Here is a 14,093-nt window from a genome sequence, read left to right as displayed (position 1 = left end):
AGTAAGAGCAGGTCCAAAGACGGGCTACAAGAATGGTGGAAGGTCTTAAGCATAAAACGTATCAGGAAAGACTTAATGAACTCAATCTGTATATGTTTATGTTTATGTTTATTTAGATTTGTATGCCGCCCCTCTCCGCAGACTTGGGGCAGCTCACAACAAAGTGCAAAAAATACAATTTATAACAAATCTAAATTTCTACTAAAAACATTTAAAAAACCCATTTCTAAACACACATACATACACACATACCATTCATAAATTGTATATGCCCTGGGGAGATGTCTCAGTTCCCCCATGCCTGGCGACACAGGTGGGTCTTAAGGAGCTTGCGAAAGGCAAGGAGAGTAGGGGCAGTTCTAATCTCCGGGGGGAGTTGGTTCCAGAGGGTCGGGGCCGCCACAGAGAAGGCTCTTCCCCTGGGGCCCGCCAACTGACATTGTTTAGTTGACGGGACCCGGAGAAGGCCCACTCTGTGGGACCTAATTGGTTGCTGGGATTCGTGCGGCAGCAGGCAGTCTCAGAGATATTCTGGTCCAGTACCATGAAGGGCTTTAAAGGTCATAACCAACACTTTGAATTGTGACCGGAAGTTGATCGGCAGCCAATGCAGACTGCGGAGTGTTGGTAAAACATGGGCATACCTAGGTAGGCCCATGACTGCTCTCACAGCTGCATTCTGCACGATCTGAAGTTTCCGAACACTTTTCAAAGGTAGCCCCATGTAGAGAGCATTACAGTAGTCGAACCTCGAGGTGATGAGGGCATGAGTGACTGTGAGTAGCGAGTCCTGATCCAGATAGGGCCGCAACTGGTGCACCAGGCGAACCTGGGCAAACGCCCCCCTTGCCACAGCTGAAAGATGGTTCTCTAATGTGAGCTGTGGATCGAGGAGGACGCCCAAGTTGCGGACCCTCTCCGAGGGGGTCAATAATTCCCCCCCCCCGGGTAATGGAAGGACAGATGGAATTGTCCTTGGGAGGCAAAACCCACAGCCACTCCGTCTTATCCAGGTTGAGTTTGAGTCTGTTGACACCCATCCAGGCCCCAACAGCCTCCAGGCACCGGCACATCACTTCCACTGCTTCATTGACTGGACATGGGGTGGAGATGTAAAGCTGGGTATCATCGGCGTACTGATGATACCTCACCCCATGCCCTTGGATGATCTCACCCAGCGGTTTCATGTAGATATTAAATAGCAGGGGGGAGAGGACCGACCCCTGAGGCACCCCACAAGGGAGAGACCTCGGAGTCGACCTCTGACCCCCCACTAACACCGACTGCGACCGACCGGAGAGGTAGGAGGAGAACCACTGAAGAACAGTGCCCCCCACCCCCAACCCCTCCAGCCGGTGCAGAAGGATACCATGGTCGATGGTATCGAAAGCCGCTGAGAGGTCAAGAAGCACCAGGACAGAGGATAAACCCCTGTCCCGGGCCCGCCAGAGATCATCCATCAACGCGACCAAAGCAATTTCCGTGCTGTAACCGGGCCTGAAACCCGACTGCTGGGGACCTAGATAATCGGCTTCTTCCAAGGATCGCTGGAGCTGGAGTGCCACCACTTTCTCGACAACCTTCCCCATAAAGGGAAGGTTGGAGACTGGCCGGTAGTTGTTAAGTACGGCTGGGTCCAGGGAAGGCTTCTTGAGGAGGGGGCGCACGAGCGCCTCTTTATAGGATGATGGAAAGGATCCCCTCCCCAAGGAAGCGTTGATAATCTCCTGGACCTAGCTCCGTGTCACCTCCCTGCTGGCCGAAACCAGCCAGGAGGGACACGGATCCAGTAAACAGGTGGCGGAACTCACGGCTCCAATGGCCTTGTCCACTTCATCAGGTGTCACCAGATCAAACTCTTCCCAGACAGATGGACAAGTACGGGCCCCAGTCACCTCAACTGACTCGTCAGCCGACTCTGTTTTCCAATTGGAGTCGAGATCCGCCCGGATCTGAGCGATTTTATCAGCGAAAAACGTGTTAAAATCCTCGGCACTTCAGTGATCCCTCGATTATCGCAAGGGTTCCGTTCCAAGACCCCTCGCGATAATCGATTTTTCGCAATGTAGGGTTGTGGAAGTAAAAACACCATCTGCGCATGCGCGCCCTTTTTCCATGGCCGCGCATGCGCAGATGGTGGAGTTTGCGTGGGCGGCGGGGAAACCCCGATCTTCGTCTGCTCGCTGCTGCTGCGGCCGCCTAGCAGCTGATCTGCTCGGCAGCGCAGCAGCAGCGAGCAGACGAAGATCGGGGTTTCCCCGCCGCCCACGCAAAGGGGAAACCCCGGCTCCTCGCTGATGCCCCCGCTCGCCCGCCCGCCCGCCGCCCGCCAGCAAGAGGGGGAGAGATAGAGAAAGAAGGAAAGAAAGAGATGAGAGAGGGAGGAAGAGAGTGTGAGAGAGGAAGAAGCAAGATAGAGAAAGAGAGAGAGAAAGAAAGATGAGAAAGGAAGAGAGTGACGTCATCGGGTGGGAAAAATCGCGATATAGCGTTTCGCGAAAATCGAGATCGCGAAAATCGAGGGATCACTGTACTCTGTAAGGGCTCCCCAACTCCCCTCTGGAGGACGGAAGGAAAAGGGGGGACATGATCGAAACATTTAAATATGTTAAAGGGTTAAATAAGGTCCAGGAGGGAAGTGTTTTTAATAGGAAAGTGAACACAAAAACAAGGGGACACAATCTGAAGTTAGTTGGGGGAAAGATCAAAAGCAACATGAGAAAATATTATTTTACTGAAAGAGTAGTAGATCCTTGGAACAAACTTCCAGCAGATGTGGTTGGTAAATCCACAGGAACTGAATTGAAACATGCCTGGGATAAACATATATCCATCCTAAGATAAAATACAAAAAATAGTATAAGGGCAGACTAGATGGACCATGAGGTCTTTTTCTGCCATCAGTCTTCTATGTTTCTAAAGCAATTTTTCCCATAGGAATCAATGTAAAAGCAAATAATGTGTTCAAACCCATTAGGGAAGAAATAAAAGCTCGGAATTTGGGTGGGAGGAAGAGGAATGCTTGCAATGGCTTAGAATCCACTTATTTCTTGCTGGACTTTGTATAAATACTACTACTTTTGCCTCAATCAATGTTTTAAGCCTGCATGGGTTTGCTTTCTTATTAATTGTTTCAGCCAGACAGAACACCATGCAGAGGTGCTATCGGCAGGGAATACCTTCCGCGGAATGGAAAAGTTTGAAAAAAGTGAGCTTGGTTGCACTCGGAATAAGAGGAAGACCTAAAGGAGGTTGGTGGCTTCTCCATCGCAGAGGAGCCAGGCTGTTTCTCAAGGAGAGAGCCATCCTGTTTGGCTTGGTATTTGGGGATTAGATGCGGGCGGTGAGAGGTTTGAGTTGGCCGAACCATTCAGCCAACTTGGACCACTTCAGACCCACCGGTAGCAACCTAGGGGTAGGCCCGGCCACCTGCAGCCATTAACAGTTGGGATCAGGGCTCCCGTAGCGGAAATGGAGATGTATAAGAACCTAAGAAGAGTCCTACTGAATCAGGCCAAAGCCCATCGAGTCCAGCATTCTGCCGCACGAATCCCAGCGACCGGTCAGGTCCCACAGAGTTGGTCTTCTCCGGGTCCCGTCGACTAAATAATGTCGTCTGGTGGGACCCAGGGGAAGAGCCTTCTCTGTGGCGGCCCCGACCCTCTGGAATCAGCTCCCTCCAGAGATTAGAACTGCCCCCACCCTCCTTGCCTTTCGTAAACTCCTCAAAACCCACCTTTGTCGTCACGCGTGGGGGAACGAAGACATCTCCCCCTGCCTATGTAGTTTTTGTGCATGATATGACTGTATGTATCTTTTTTATATTGGGGTTCCTGGCTTTTTAGATTTTTTAAATGTACTATTGTTATTTTAGATTCTAATTATTAGATTTGTCATTATATATTGTTTTTATCACTGCTGTGAGCCGCCCCGAGTCTGCGGAGAGGGGCGGCATACAAATCTAATAAATTAATAATGATAATGATAATAATGATAATAATGATAATAATAATAATAACAATAATTCTGTGTCACAGTGGCCCAACAATTGTCGTTGGGGATCTTGAGCAGAAAGAGAAGGCAAGACCCTCCCTTTCCCTTGACCCCCAACAAATGGGACCCAAGGGAATCCTGCCTGCCTCAACCAACATAGAGGCGACACTTGCACATCCATTTCAATAACCACCAATACACTTGGCATCCATGAATCTGCCTAATCTTGCCATGAAGCTATCCAGGTTGACAGCTGTCACAATCTCTTCTGGAGGTGAATTCCATCAACCAAGGACCCTCTGGGTGAAGAAATATTTCCCTTGATTTGTCCTCCCTTTCTTTCCCAGGAGTTTTAGGGAGGGCCCCATCGTTCTAGCATTGTGTGATAGAGAAAATAATTTTTCTCTATCCACCTTTTCTATCCCATGCATGATTTTATACCCTTCGATCAAGTCATCCCTTCAACGCCGTCTTTCAAGGCTGAAGAGACCAAGGCGTTGCAACCTGGATTCCTAAGGGAGGGGCTCCATTTCCTTGATCATACTTGTTGCCCTTTTTTGCACCTTTTCCAGTTCCATTATATCCTCCTTGAGATGAGGTGACCAGAACTGTACACAGGACTCCAAGTGTGGTCTCACCATCGATTTGTACAGAGGCAATACAACACTTACTGACTTATTTTCGATTCCCTTCCTAATCAGGCCAAGCATGGAATTTGCTTTTTTTCCACTGCTGCTGCGCACTAGGTTGACACCTTCATTGAGCTGTCCACCAAAACCCCAAGATCCCTGTATTGGGTTGTCTCAGAAAGCTTGATCCCTATCAGTTGGTAGCTATAATTGGGGTTGTTTGCCCCAGTAAGCATAACTTTGCACTTGTTTAGGTTAAAATGTATTTACCACTTTGTTGCCCACTCACTCAATTTCGCAATATCCTTCTGGAGCTCCCGACAATCAGTTTCACTTTTCACTACCTGGAACAATTTAGTGTCCTTAGCAAACTTTGCTACCTCACTATTTATTTCCACATCCAAATCATTAATGAATAAATTAAAAAGTAAAAGGTCCCAAAACTGAACTTTGGGGTATACTTCTCACTTCTTTCCATCCAGAGAATTGTCCATTTATTGCCACCCTTTGCTTCCTATAATTTAGCCAGTTACCAATCCAGGACAAGACCTGTCCTCTAATTCCGTGGCTGAAGAGCTTTTTTAGGAGCCTTTGGTGAGAGACATTGTCAAAGCCTTTTCAAAGTCAAGATATTCAATATCAACTGAGTCTCCTTTATCTATGGGTTTATTTACACTTCCGAAGAATTATACCCGGAAGCAAACTCTTGCGCAAGGACGCTTTCGCATGCAATATTTTACCAATTTTCTGCAGGTTTTTTGCTTGTGCGAATATGCAGAAGCAAAGAAGTTGCCGAAAACCAGCAAAATCTCGCACGCACAAGCACAAGGGTGGGGGCAGTTCTAATCTCCGGGGGGAGTTGATTCCAGAGGGATGGGGCCGCCACAGAGAAGGCTCTTCCCCTGGGTCCCGCCAGACAACATTGTTTAGTCGACAGGACCCGGAGAAGGCCAACTCTGTGGGACCTTATCGGCCGCTGGGATTTGTGCAGCAGAAAATGGTCCCATAAATAATCTGGTCCAATGCCATGTAGGGCTTTATAGGTCATTTCCAACACTTTGAATTGTGACCGGAAACTAATTGGCAGCCAGTGCATCCTCGTGCGAGATTTCACTTGCTGCGCATGTGCAAAAGCCAAAGTCTTGTGCCAATGGGCACATGCCCACGAGAGAGTTCCGATAGCAGCCGGTAAGTGGAACCCCTGCCTGACACCGTCTGTGTTTTGAAATGTGCAAGCTGCACAAATCAGAAAAGCGCACGGGTGGAAGAATGCACACGTGCGCTCTCATTTGTTAACCGGTAGGGAAAGGGAGTGAATGCCATGCCTGGTTCGAACTCCCCAGCAGCCTGTTGGGGAAAGGAGAAGGGCCGTTCTCGGGGCTAATCTTTCCCTGCAAAGGTGGGGTTGACTTGCTGGGTGACGCGGATGAAAGTGGTTCTGCGGCTGAGCTCCTTCAGCTTGGCAGCGCCCACGTAGGTGCAGGTGGAGCGGATGCCGCCCAGGATGTCCCTCAAGGTGTGCTCCACGTCCCCCTTGAAGGGCACTTCCACCACCTTGCCTTCCGATGCCCTGCAGGGGGGGGAGAGAGAGAGAGAGAGAGAGAAGGAGGGGTGTTGCAGGAGGGTCCTCCATCAGCGGACTTTCAAGGTCCCTTCCAGCCCTGTGACTGTTGTGGTTAGCTCTGGCCCAGCTCCTGCCCCAAGGACTGTGGATGTGGGGGAGACATCCACATGCTGCAGGCCTGTTTTGCCCCCGGTGGAATCTGCTGATGAAGGCTCCTCTGACCAAGAAGACATGAGTGACAGGAAGGAGGAGAGTGGGGCAGACAGCTCAGAAGGAGATCAATTATCTAGCTCCTCCTTGGATTCGGAACAAGAGTTAATGATACAGCCACGCATGCGGAGAGCGATGCATAGGCAACAACAACTGAGAGATTATTATCAAAGAAAATGAGGCCACCTGTGGTTGGGTGGGGTTGTGGTCATTAGTGAGGCTGCTATAAAGAGCAGCCTGTGGATTTGGCCATTATGGAGGATTATCTGATCGTTGTGTTTCGTGACTGCTTTGCTGACTTTGACCTTTTGTGTGCTGATTTTTCCCCGCTTTGAAACTAAACCAGGGCAAAGTGTGTGTCACTTTGTGAAAGAAGAAGGACTGTGAATTGCCTCACAGCTGCAAGCTAAGTATCACAGAACTGATAAGGGACTTGTACAACATACCAGTTTGTTTGGAGACAAGTGCTCTTTGCTATACCAAAAGAGGGCTTGGTTTAAGTGAATTTTCGGGATAAAGAACATTGTTTTTCATTTTCAAACGTGTGTGTGTCTGAAATTTGTATCTGTGAATTTTCGGGAGGATTCTACCAGAGAGCCCAACAGAACAGATCTATTTCGGCCTTGTTCTGACCTCATCATGTGTGTGTGTGTGTATACATACACACACACATGGCTAGCTGATGAGACAATAGCTCGAAATAGATTTACACTAGTCTCCCTTTTCATTATCAGCAACAGCTGCAAATCCACCATGGACGAATGGGGAATTTGAACAGTGCAGTGACCCCACTGATAGTTATCAAGTTTCCTTACCGATATTCGGCCACTCCTCCGGCGTACTTCTTCATGGACACCTCGGAGCTCATGCCGTAAAAGAGCTTGTATTTCTTGCCTTCTTTTTCAATCAATTCCCCACCAGATTCAGTGTGTCCAGCCAACATGCCTCCCACCATCACGAAATCTGCACCAGCGCCTGCGGGACGAAATTCGAATTATATGGCAAAACCAGCAGCTCTCCCGCACAAGATGGACGGATAGAGAGTCATAGGATAAGATACATAAGATAGGGTGGGTGGATGGGTGGATGGATGGAGAGAAGGGGAAGGGGAAGGAAAGGAAGGAAGGAGAGGGAAGGAGGGAAAGAAAGAAAAGAATGAAAAAACAAAAAGGGTGGGAGAAGGAAGGAAGGAGAGGGAGGGAAGGGAAGGGAAGGAAGGAGAGGGAAGGAAGGGAAGGGAAGGGAAGAAAGAAAGAAAGAAAGAAAGAACTAAGAGGGTGAGGGAAGGAAGAAAGGAAGGAAAAGAAAGGAAAGGAAAGAGAAGAAAGAGAAAGGAAGGAAGGAGGGAAGGAAGAGGGAAGGAAGGAAAGAAAAGAAAAATAAAAAATAATAAAATAAAGAGGGCAAGGGAAGGAAGGAAGGAGAGGGAAGGAGGGAAAGAAAGAAAAGAGAAAAAACAAAAAACAAAAGGGGAGGAAGGGAGAAGGAAGAAAGAAAGAAAGAAGGAAAGGAAAGAAATAAAGAAAAAAGAAAGAAAAAACAAAAAGGGTGAGGGAAGGAAGAAAGGAAGGAAAGGAGGAGAGAGAAGAAAGAGAAAGGAAGGAAGGAGGGAAGGAAGGAGGTAAAGGAAAGGAAAGAGAAGGAAGGAAAGCTCCTGAAGGGCATATTTCAATTTACTTAAAGGGTTTTATGTACATCAGATGAATATATAGCAACACAGTCCTTGATTTATGTATGTACGTCTTGTTTTCGGCCTCCCAATGGCTCCCAGAAGCACTCTAGAGATTAAAGAATGGCCCTGTTTTTGACAAAAACGAGACGTACGGAGCTTTTTTTTTTTTTACTACCAGTTCTATGTGTGCGGTTTGTGGACATAGCAGGGGAAGGATACTGCAAAATCTCCATTCCTTCCTCAATCCAGGCGAAGGTTACTGCAAAATTTCCATTTCCTCCTGATCACCTGGGACTCAGGTGGGAGAGAATAGATGGGGGCGGGGCCTGTCAGAGGTGGCATTTACCAGTTCTCAAAATTTCCGCTACCAGTTTGTTGTGGCCCATTCGCATCCTGTGCAATTAGTAACAGACACAGAGGACTCAGAGAGTTGAGGTACGGTACAGGCATTCTGTGTTCCTTGCAGCAAAGAGGACGTGGTATCAGAGACTGGAGAACAACCGGGGCTTTCTGCACTTCTTGAGACAAGTGACTCGGGAGAAGAGGAGGAGCCTCTTCTGAATGCTGGGGTGCACAGGGCCTCTAGGAAGCATGAGTGGTTTGTTAGGAGGTTTACTCGTGAGTAGCACTGCTGGCTATTGGGTCATGCCCTCAAGGTATTTATAACAGAATCATGCGTCACTCCGGTGCAGAGAACGTCATTCATATTAGTAATAATTTGCTATTTATCTATTCATGGGACTCTGGACAGCTGCTAAACCTTTAATATCCGTGGGATGAAACCTTTGCTAAATTCCCCCTTCGTTACAAACAGGTTTAAAACTGCATGAGCTTTTTTTGTACATAGTAAAATCTTTATTTAGACAATCCGTTGGTGTGCATCTGAATTTTTTTGGAGTGGGGGTCAGCACTGGGACAGCCAGATAGTTCTTCCAAACTACTCAAAATTTCTACTACCGGTTCTTCAGAATTGGTCAGAACCTGCAGAAACCCATCTCTGATGCGGAGCACTGCAAAGTCCTTCTAGGGCTCTGGGAGTGCGAAAAAACACAATGCACAGAGGGTTTGGAAGGCCAAAAATGTCCGTATTCAGCCAAAAATGGACCCCTTATATAGAACGCTGGTGAGACCCCATTTGGAATACTGTGTTCAGTTCTGGAGACCTCACCTACAAAAAGATATTGACAAAATTGAACGGGTCCAAAGACAGGCTACAAAAATGGTGGAAGGTCTTAAGCATAAAACGTATCAGGAAAGACTTAATGGACTCAATCTGTATAGTCTGGGGGACAGAAGGGAAAAGGGGGACATGATCGAAACATTTAAATATGTTAAAGGGTTAAATAAGGTCCAGGAGGGAAGTGTTTTTAATAGGAAAGTGAATACAAGAACAAGGGGACACAATCTGAAGTTAGCTGGGGGAAAGATCAAAAGCAATGTGAGAAAATATTATTTCACTGAAAGAGTAGTAGATCCTTGGAACAAACTTCCAGCAGACGTGGTCGGTAAATCCACAGTAACTGAATTTAAACATGCCTGGACAAACATATATCCATCTTAAGATAAAAATACAGGAAATAGTATAAGGGCAGACTAGATGGACCATGAGGTCTTTTTCTGCCATCAGTCTTCTATGTTTCTATGACCCAAATGTTCACCCGCTTTTAATGGGGGGGGGGGAGGGTAAGGTGCATCTTAACACTCCAAAACCTCAGTAGAATTTGAAAAACAAGGTTTTACCGAAAGCTTTGGCCACGTCCCCTGGGCACTGGCAGCCCCCGTCCTGTAGAAAAAGAAGGCAGAAAGTTAACCTCAGCATTAACCACGTGTTGTGAGCCGCCCCGAGTCTTCGGAGAGGGGCGGCATACAAATCTAAGTAATAAATAAATAAATAAAATAAATTTCCACGTTTTCTTTAAACCCTTCTCCCCCTCCCCCCTCCGGGTCCTAAAGTAGATATGAATTCAGTTCGTGCAAAGGCTGCCAACCAAACCAAATGTGCAAAGCAAGATTCTAGCCCTCAAGGGCGGTATGTATAAGCCAGACAAAGAGCTGGATCAGAAAAGCAATTATGGTGCTGAACTTCTCAAGCTTTTGTTGCTGCTGACTGATAATTAGGAGAATTAGACTGTTTGCCCTGATCGACGTGGAATTCTTTTTTTTTTTTCAAAGTTTCTTTATTGTTTTCACAAGTATTTATCACATAGTTTAATCATTTTTTTACAGATCATAATCCAGCTTTGTTACCTTTTGTGTGTATCCTTAATCCTTTTGCATCTTACATTCAATATTACACATTGTACATTTATTTATTTGTTTCATTAATATGTTACTTTTTCCATATAGTAATATAAAAGAAAGACATTTGTAAGGTATCTATTATTTGTTTTGTTTGTATTGATACTTTGTATTATATTATTATTAGGTTCTCTTTTGAATCCATTCATGCCATTTGTACCATGTTCGTTTCGGTTCATTAATTTTATTTCCCTTAATTGAATTTGTAATTTCATCCATTTCTACACATGTATATACTTTATCTATTATTAAATTTTCTGTTGGAATCTGTTCGTTTTTCCACATTTGCGCTATTGCTATTCTAGAACTAGAACAACGTGGAACTCTTAAGCCATAATTGTTAGAGGAACACAGGAAGAAACCCTGAAAATTTGCTCAAAATGGCCCCAAACCCTAATTTCATTCTAATATAAACACGTTCTTTGCTTCATGTTGTTCTCTCTGGCCCTATCAATTATCAGAAATCAAGACCCAATTAGACTTGGATTCAAAAGAAAGCATAAACCAAGTCTCTTTATCAAGTAAAATGCTATAATACAGAGATGGGTGCAACAGAATGTGGAACTGGCTGCATTCTAGCTGATATCAGCCAAGTCCGGGATGCCAACCAAAATAGAGTCATAAATCCTCAGACATGACATCTTTCCTTTGACTAATTACTCACTCAGTTCAGTTTTTCCAACTACAAAATCCAGGAGAATAGGAAAGGATCTCAGCTTCATTTCCGGGATGTTGTTTTTCAACACCCCCTTTTCCCATCAGCCTTTCTTATATACTGCCAGGGATGGCCAAATGTCCCATAGAGCTATTCACCTCCAAGATCCTCTTCTATAGAGATATTCATGTCTGGATTTTAACCTCCTGACCCTGGCACCTAACAAGGGTTCCTGATTCCCAATGTCCTCATTGTCCTCTGGCTCAGACACTACCATAACTGAGGGTCCTACAGTCTCTGATGGTCCCCCAGGTTCTAGCTCTCCTTAGAAACATAGAAACATAGAAGACTGATGGCAGAAAAAGACCTCATGGTCCATCTAGTCTGCCCTTATACTATTTCCTGTATTTTATCTTAGGATGGATATATGTTTATCCCAGGCATGTTTACATTCAGTTCCTGTGGATTTACCAACCACGTCTGCTGGAAGTTTGTTCCAAGGATCTACTACTCTTTCAGTGAAATAATATTTTCTCACGTTGCTTTTGATCTTTCCCCCAACTAACTTCACTCTTACTTTCAGACTCAGCTGGCAAAACAGTGGCCTAGGATTCCCAGACAGACCCAGCTCATCCTCCTCAAAATCCATGACAAACTGAGCTGGACGTGGACCACTCACAACACAGGTAAAACTTTTATTCAATAAAAGTTTACTAAAGTCTTTGATTACTTCTCCCCTTCCATGAACAGAGGTGATTATTCAACTGGTACGGACAGATTTGGGCGAACTGGTAGCGGCGACCCGTTTAGAGGTATTGCCATCCTATTTAGCCACGTTTTCAAGGCTGGACATATGCACGGACGGCAAGGGAGAGAATAAAGTTCATGTGCGGAAGACTGGGCACATCTGCAGCAGCGGGCGCAAGCGAGCTAAGCGAGTGCACGCACGTACTCACATTTGCAAACTGGTAGAGAAGGTAAGTGGGTTCTAACTTACTTCATCACCAGTTCACTTCCTGCCGTGCCGCGCGGCTGTGCATGTATTTATTTATTTATTTATTTATTGGATTTGTATGCCGCCCCTCTACAGAGACTCAGGGCGGCTAATAGCGACAATAAAACAGTGTACAATAGTAATCTGATATTAGAAATGATTAAAAATCCTTATTATAAAACCAAACATACATACAGACATATCATGCATAGAATTGTAAAGGCCTAGTGGGAAAGAGAATCTCAGTTCTGCAATAGGGTTGATATTCCTGGAGGGGTCTGTAATATGGTAAATGATTTAGCTTTACTAGATAAATGGTCAAAGCAATGGAAACTGCAGTTTAATGTTTCCAAATGTAAAATAATGCACTTGGGGAAAAGGAATCCTCAATCTGAATATTGTATTGGCAGTTCTGTGTTAGCAAATACTTCAAAAGAAAAGGATTTAGGGGTAATGATTTCTGACAGTCTCAAAATGGGTGAACAGTGCAGTCAGGCGGTAGGGAAAGCAAGTAGGATGCTTGGCTGCATAGCTAGAGGTATAACAAGCAGGAAGAGGGAGATTATGATCCCGCTATATAGAATGCTGGTGAGACCACATTTGGAATACTGTGTTCAGTTCTGGAGACCTCACCTACAAAAAGATATTGACAAAATTGAAGGGGTCCAAAGACGGGCTACAAGAATGGTGGAAGGTCTTAAGCATAAAACGTATCAGGAAAGACTTAATGAACTCAATCTGTATAGTCTGGAGGACAGAAGGAAAAGGGGGGACATGATCGAAACATTTAAATATATTAAAGGGTTAAATAAGGTTCAGGAGGGAAGTGTTTTTAATAGGAAAGTGAACACAAGAACAAGGGGACACAATCTGAAGTTAGTTGGGGGAAAGATCAAAAGCAACATGAGAAAATATTATTTTACTGAAAGAGTAGTAGATCCTTGGAACAAACTTCCAGCAGACGTGGTAGATAAATCCACAGTAACTGAATTTAAACATGCCTGGGATAAACATATATCCATCCTAAGATAAAATACAGAAAATAGTATAAGGGCAGACTAGATGGACCATGAGGTCTTTTCCTGCCGTCAGACTTCTATGTTTCTAGTTCCCCCATGCCTGGCGGCAGAGGTGGGTTTTAAGTTGTTTACGAAAGGCAAGGAGGGTGGGGGCAGTTCTAATCTCTGGGGGGAGTTGGTTCCAGAGGGCCGGGGCCGCCACAGAGAAGGCTCTTCCCCTGGGTCCCGCCAAGTGACATTGTTTAGTTGACGGGACCCGGAGAAGATCCATTCTGTGGAACCTAACACCACGTATTGCACACCACGTGCCCGTGCCACAGAGGTGAGCATGCGCAGTGCCAAAATCTCAACTTCTGCACATGCACAGAAGTAAAAAACAGCTTCTGCGCATGTGCAGGAGCCAAGAACAAGATGATGGCACTAATGGTGCCGCCATTAGTCAGTGTGGGGCATGGCCAATTGGTGATTGCTCCTAGTTTGGCGAGTGTGCAGAAATTCCCGCTACCAGTTCTATAGAACCGGTCTGAACCGCGAGCAACCCATCTCTGAATACCACCCCTGTTCAGCCATGATTGACTGGCTGGGGAATTCTGGGATTTGAAGTCCACAAGTCTTCCAGTGGCCAACATGGGAACACCCCGATCAGACTTTCTCACCGAGATGATGTGTCCTCCGAGGCCGTGGGCTGCATCTGCGCACTCCATGACGGCGCTGAGTTGTGGGTAACCCACCCCAGTTTTCTTCCGGGTGGTACAAACGGAGCCTGAAATAAGCCAGGATTAAACCAGTCAGATCCCTAGCAAGAATACTTCCCTAAATATGCCCATGTCACACCAACACTCCACAGTCTGCATTGATTGCCGATCAGTTTCCGGTCACAATTCAAAGTGTTGGTTGTGACCCATAAAGCCCTTCATGGCACCGGACCAGATTATCTCCGGGACCGCCTTCTGCCGCACAAATCCCAGCGACCAGTTAGGTCCCACAGAGTTGGCCTTCTCCGGGTCCCATTGACTAAATGCCGTCTAGCGGGACCCAGGGAAAGAGCCTTCTCTGTGG

General features: G+C 46.0%; 1 protein-coding gene across 4 annotated transcripts in view; it reads right to left on the bottom strand.

Moving 5' to 3' along the window:
- Positions 1-5,637: 5,637 nt before the first annotated feature.
- The window catches only part of GMPR2 (guanosine monophosphate reductase 2), a 21,601-nt gene continuing 13,145 nt past the window's right edge, over positions 5,638-14,093 (bottom strand). For all 4 annotated transcript variants that reach the window (XM_070729775.1, XM_070729776.1, XM_070729778.1 and 1 more), the window contains 4 exons: positions 13,691-13,797; positions 9,809-9,851; positions 7,212-7,371; positions 5,638-6,192 (listed from right to left, as the gene is read on the bottom strand). In XM_070729775.1, coding sequence (XP_070585876.1) covers positions 6,003-6,192; positions 7,212-7,371; positions 9,809-9,851; positions 13,691-13,797 — 500 coding nt within the window. In that variant the 3' untranslated portion in view covers positions 5,638-6,002. The remainder of the gene's footprint in view (positions 6,193-7,211; positions 7,372-9,808; positions 9,852-13,690; positions 13,798-14,093) is intronic.

This window comes from Erythrolamprus reginae, chromosome Z (assembly GCF_031021105.1).
Source record: "Erythrolamprus reginae isolate rEryReg1 chromosome Z, rEryReg1.hap1, whole genome shotgun sequence".
NCBI classification, from domain to species: domain Eukaryota; kingdom Metazoa; phylum Chordata; class Lepidosauria; order Squamata; family Dipsadidae; genus Erythrolamprus; species Erythrolamprus reginae.
This window is presented reverse-complemented; position numbering and strand designations above follow the sequence as displayed.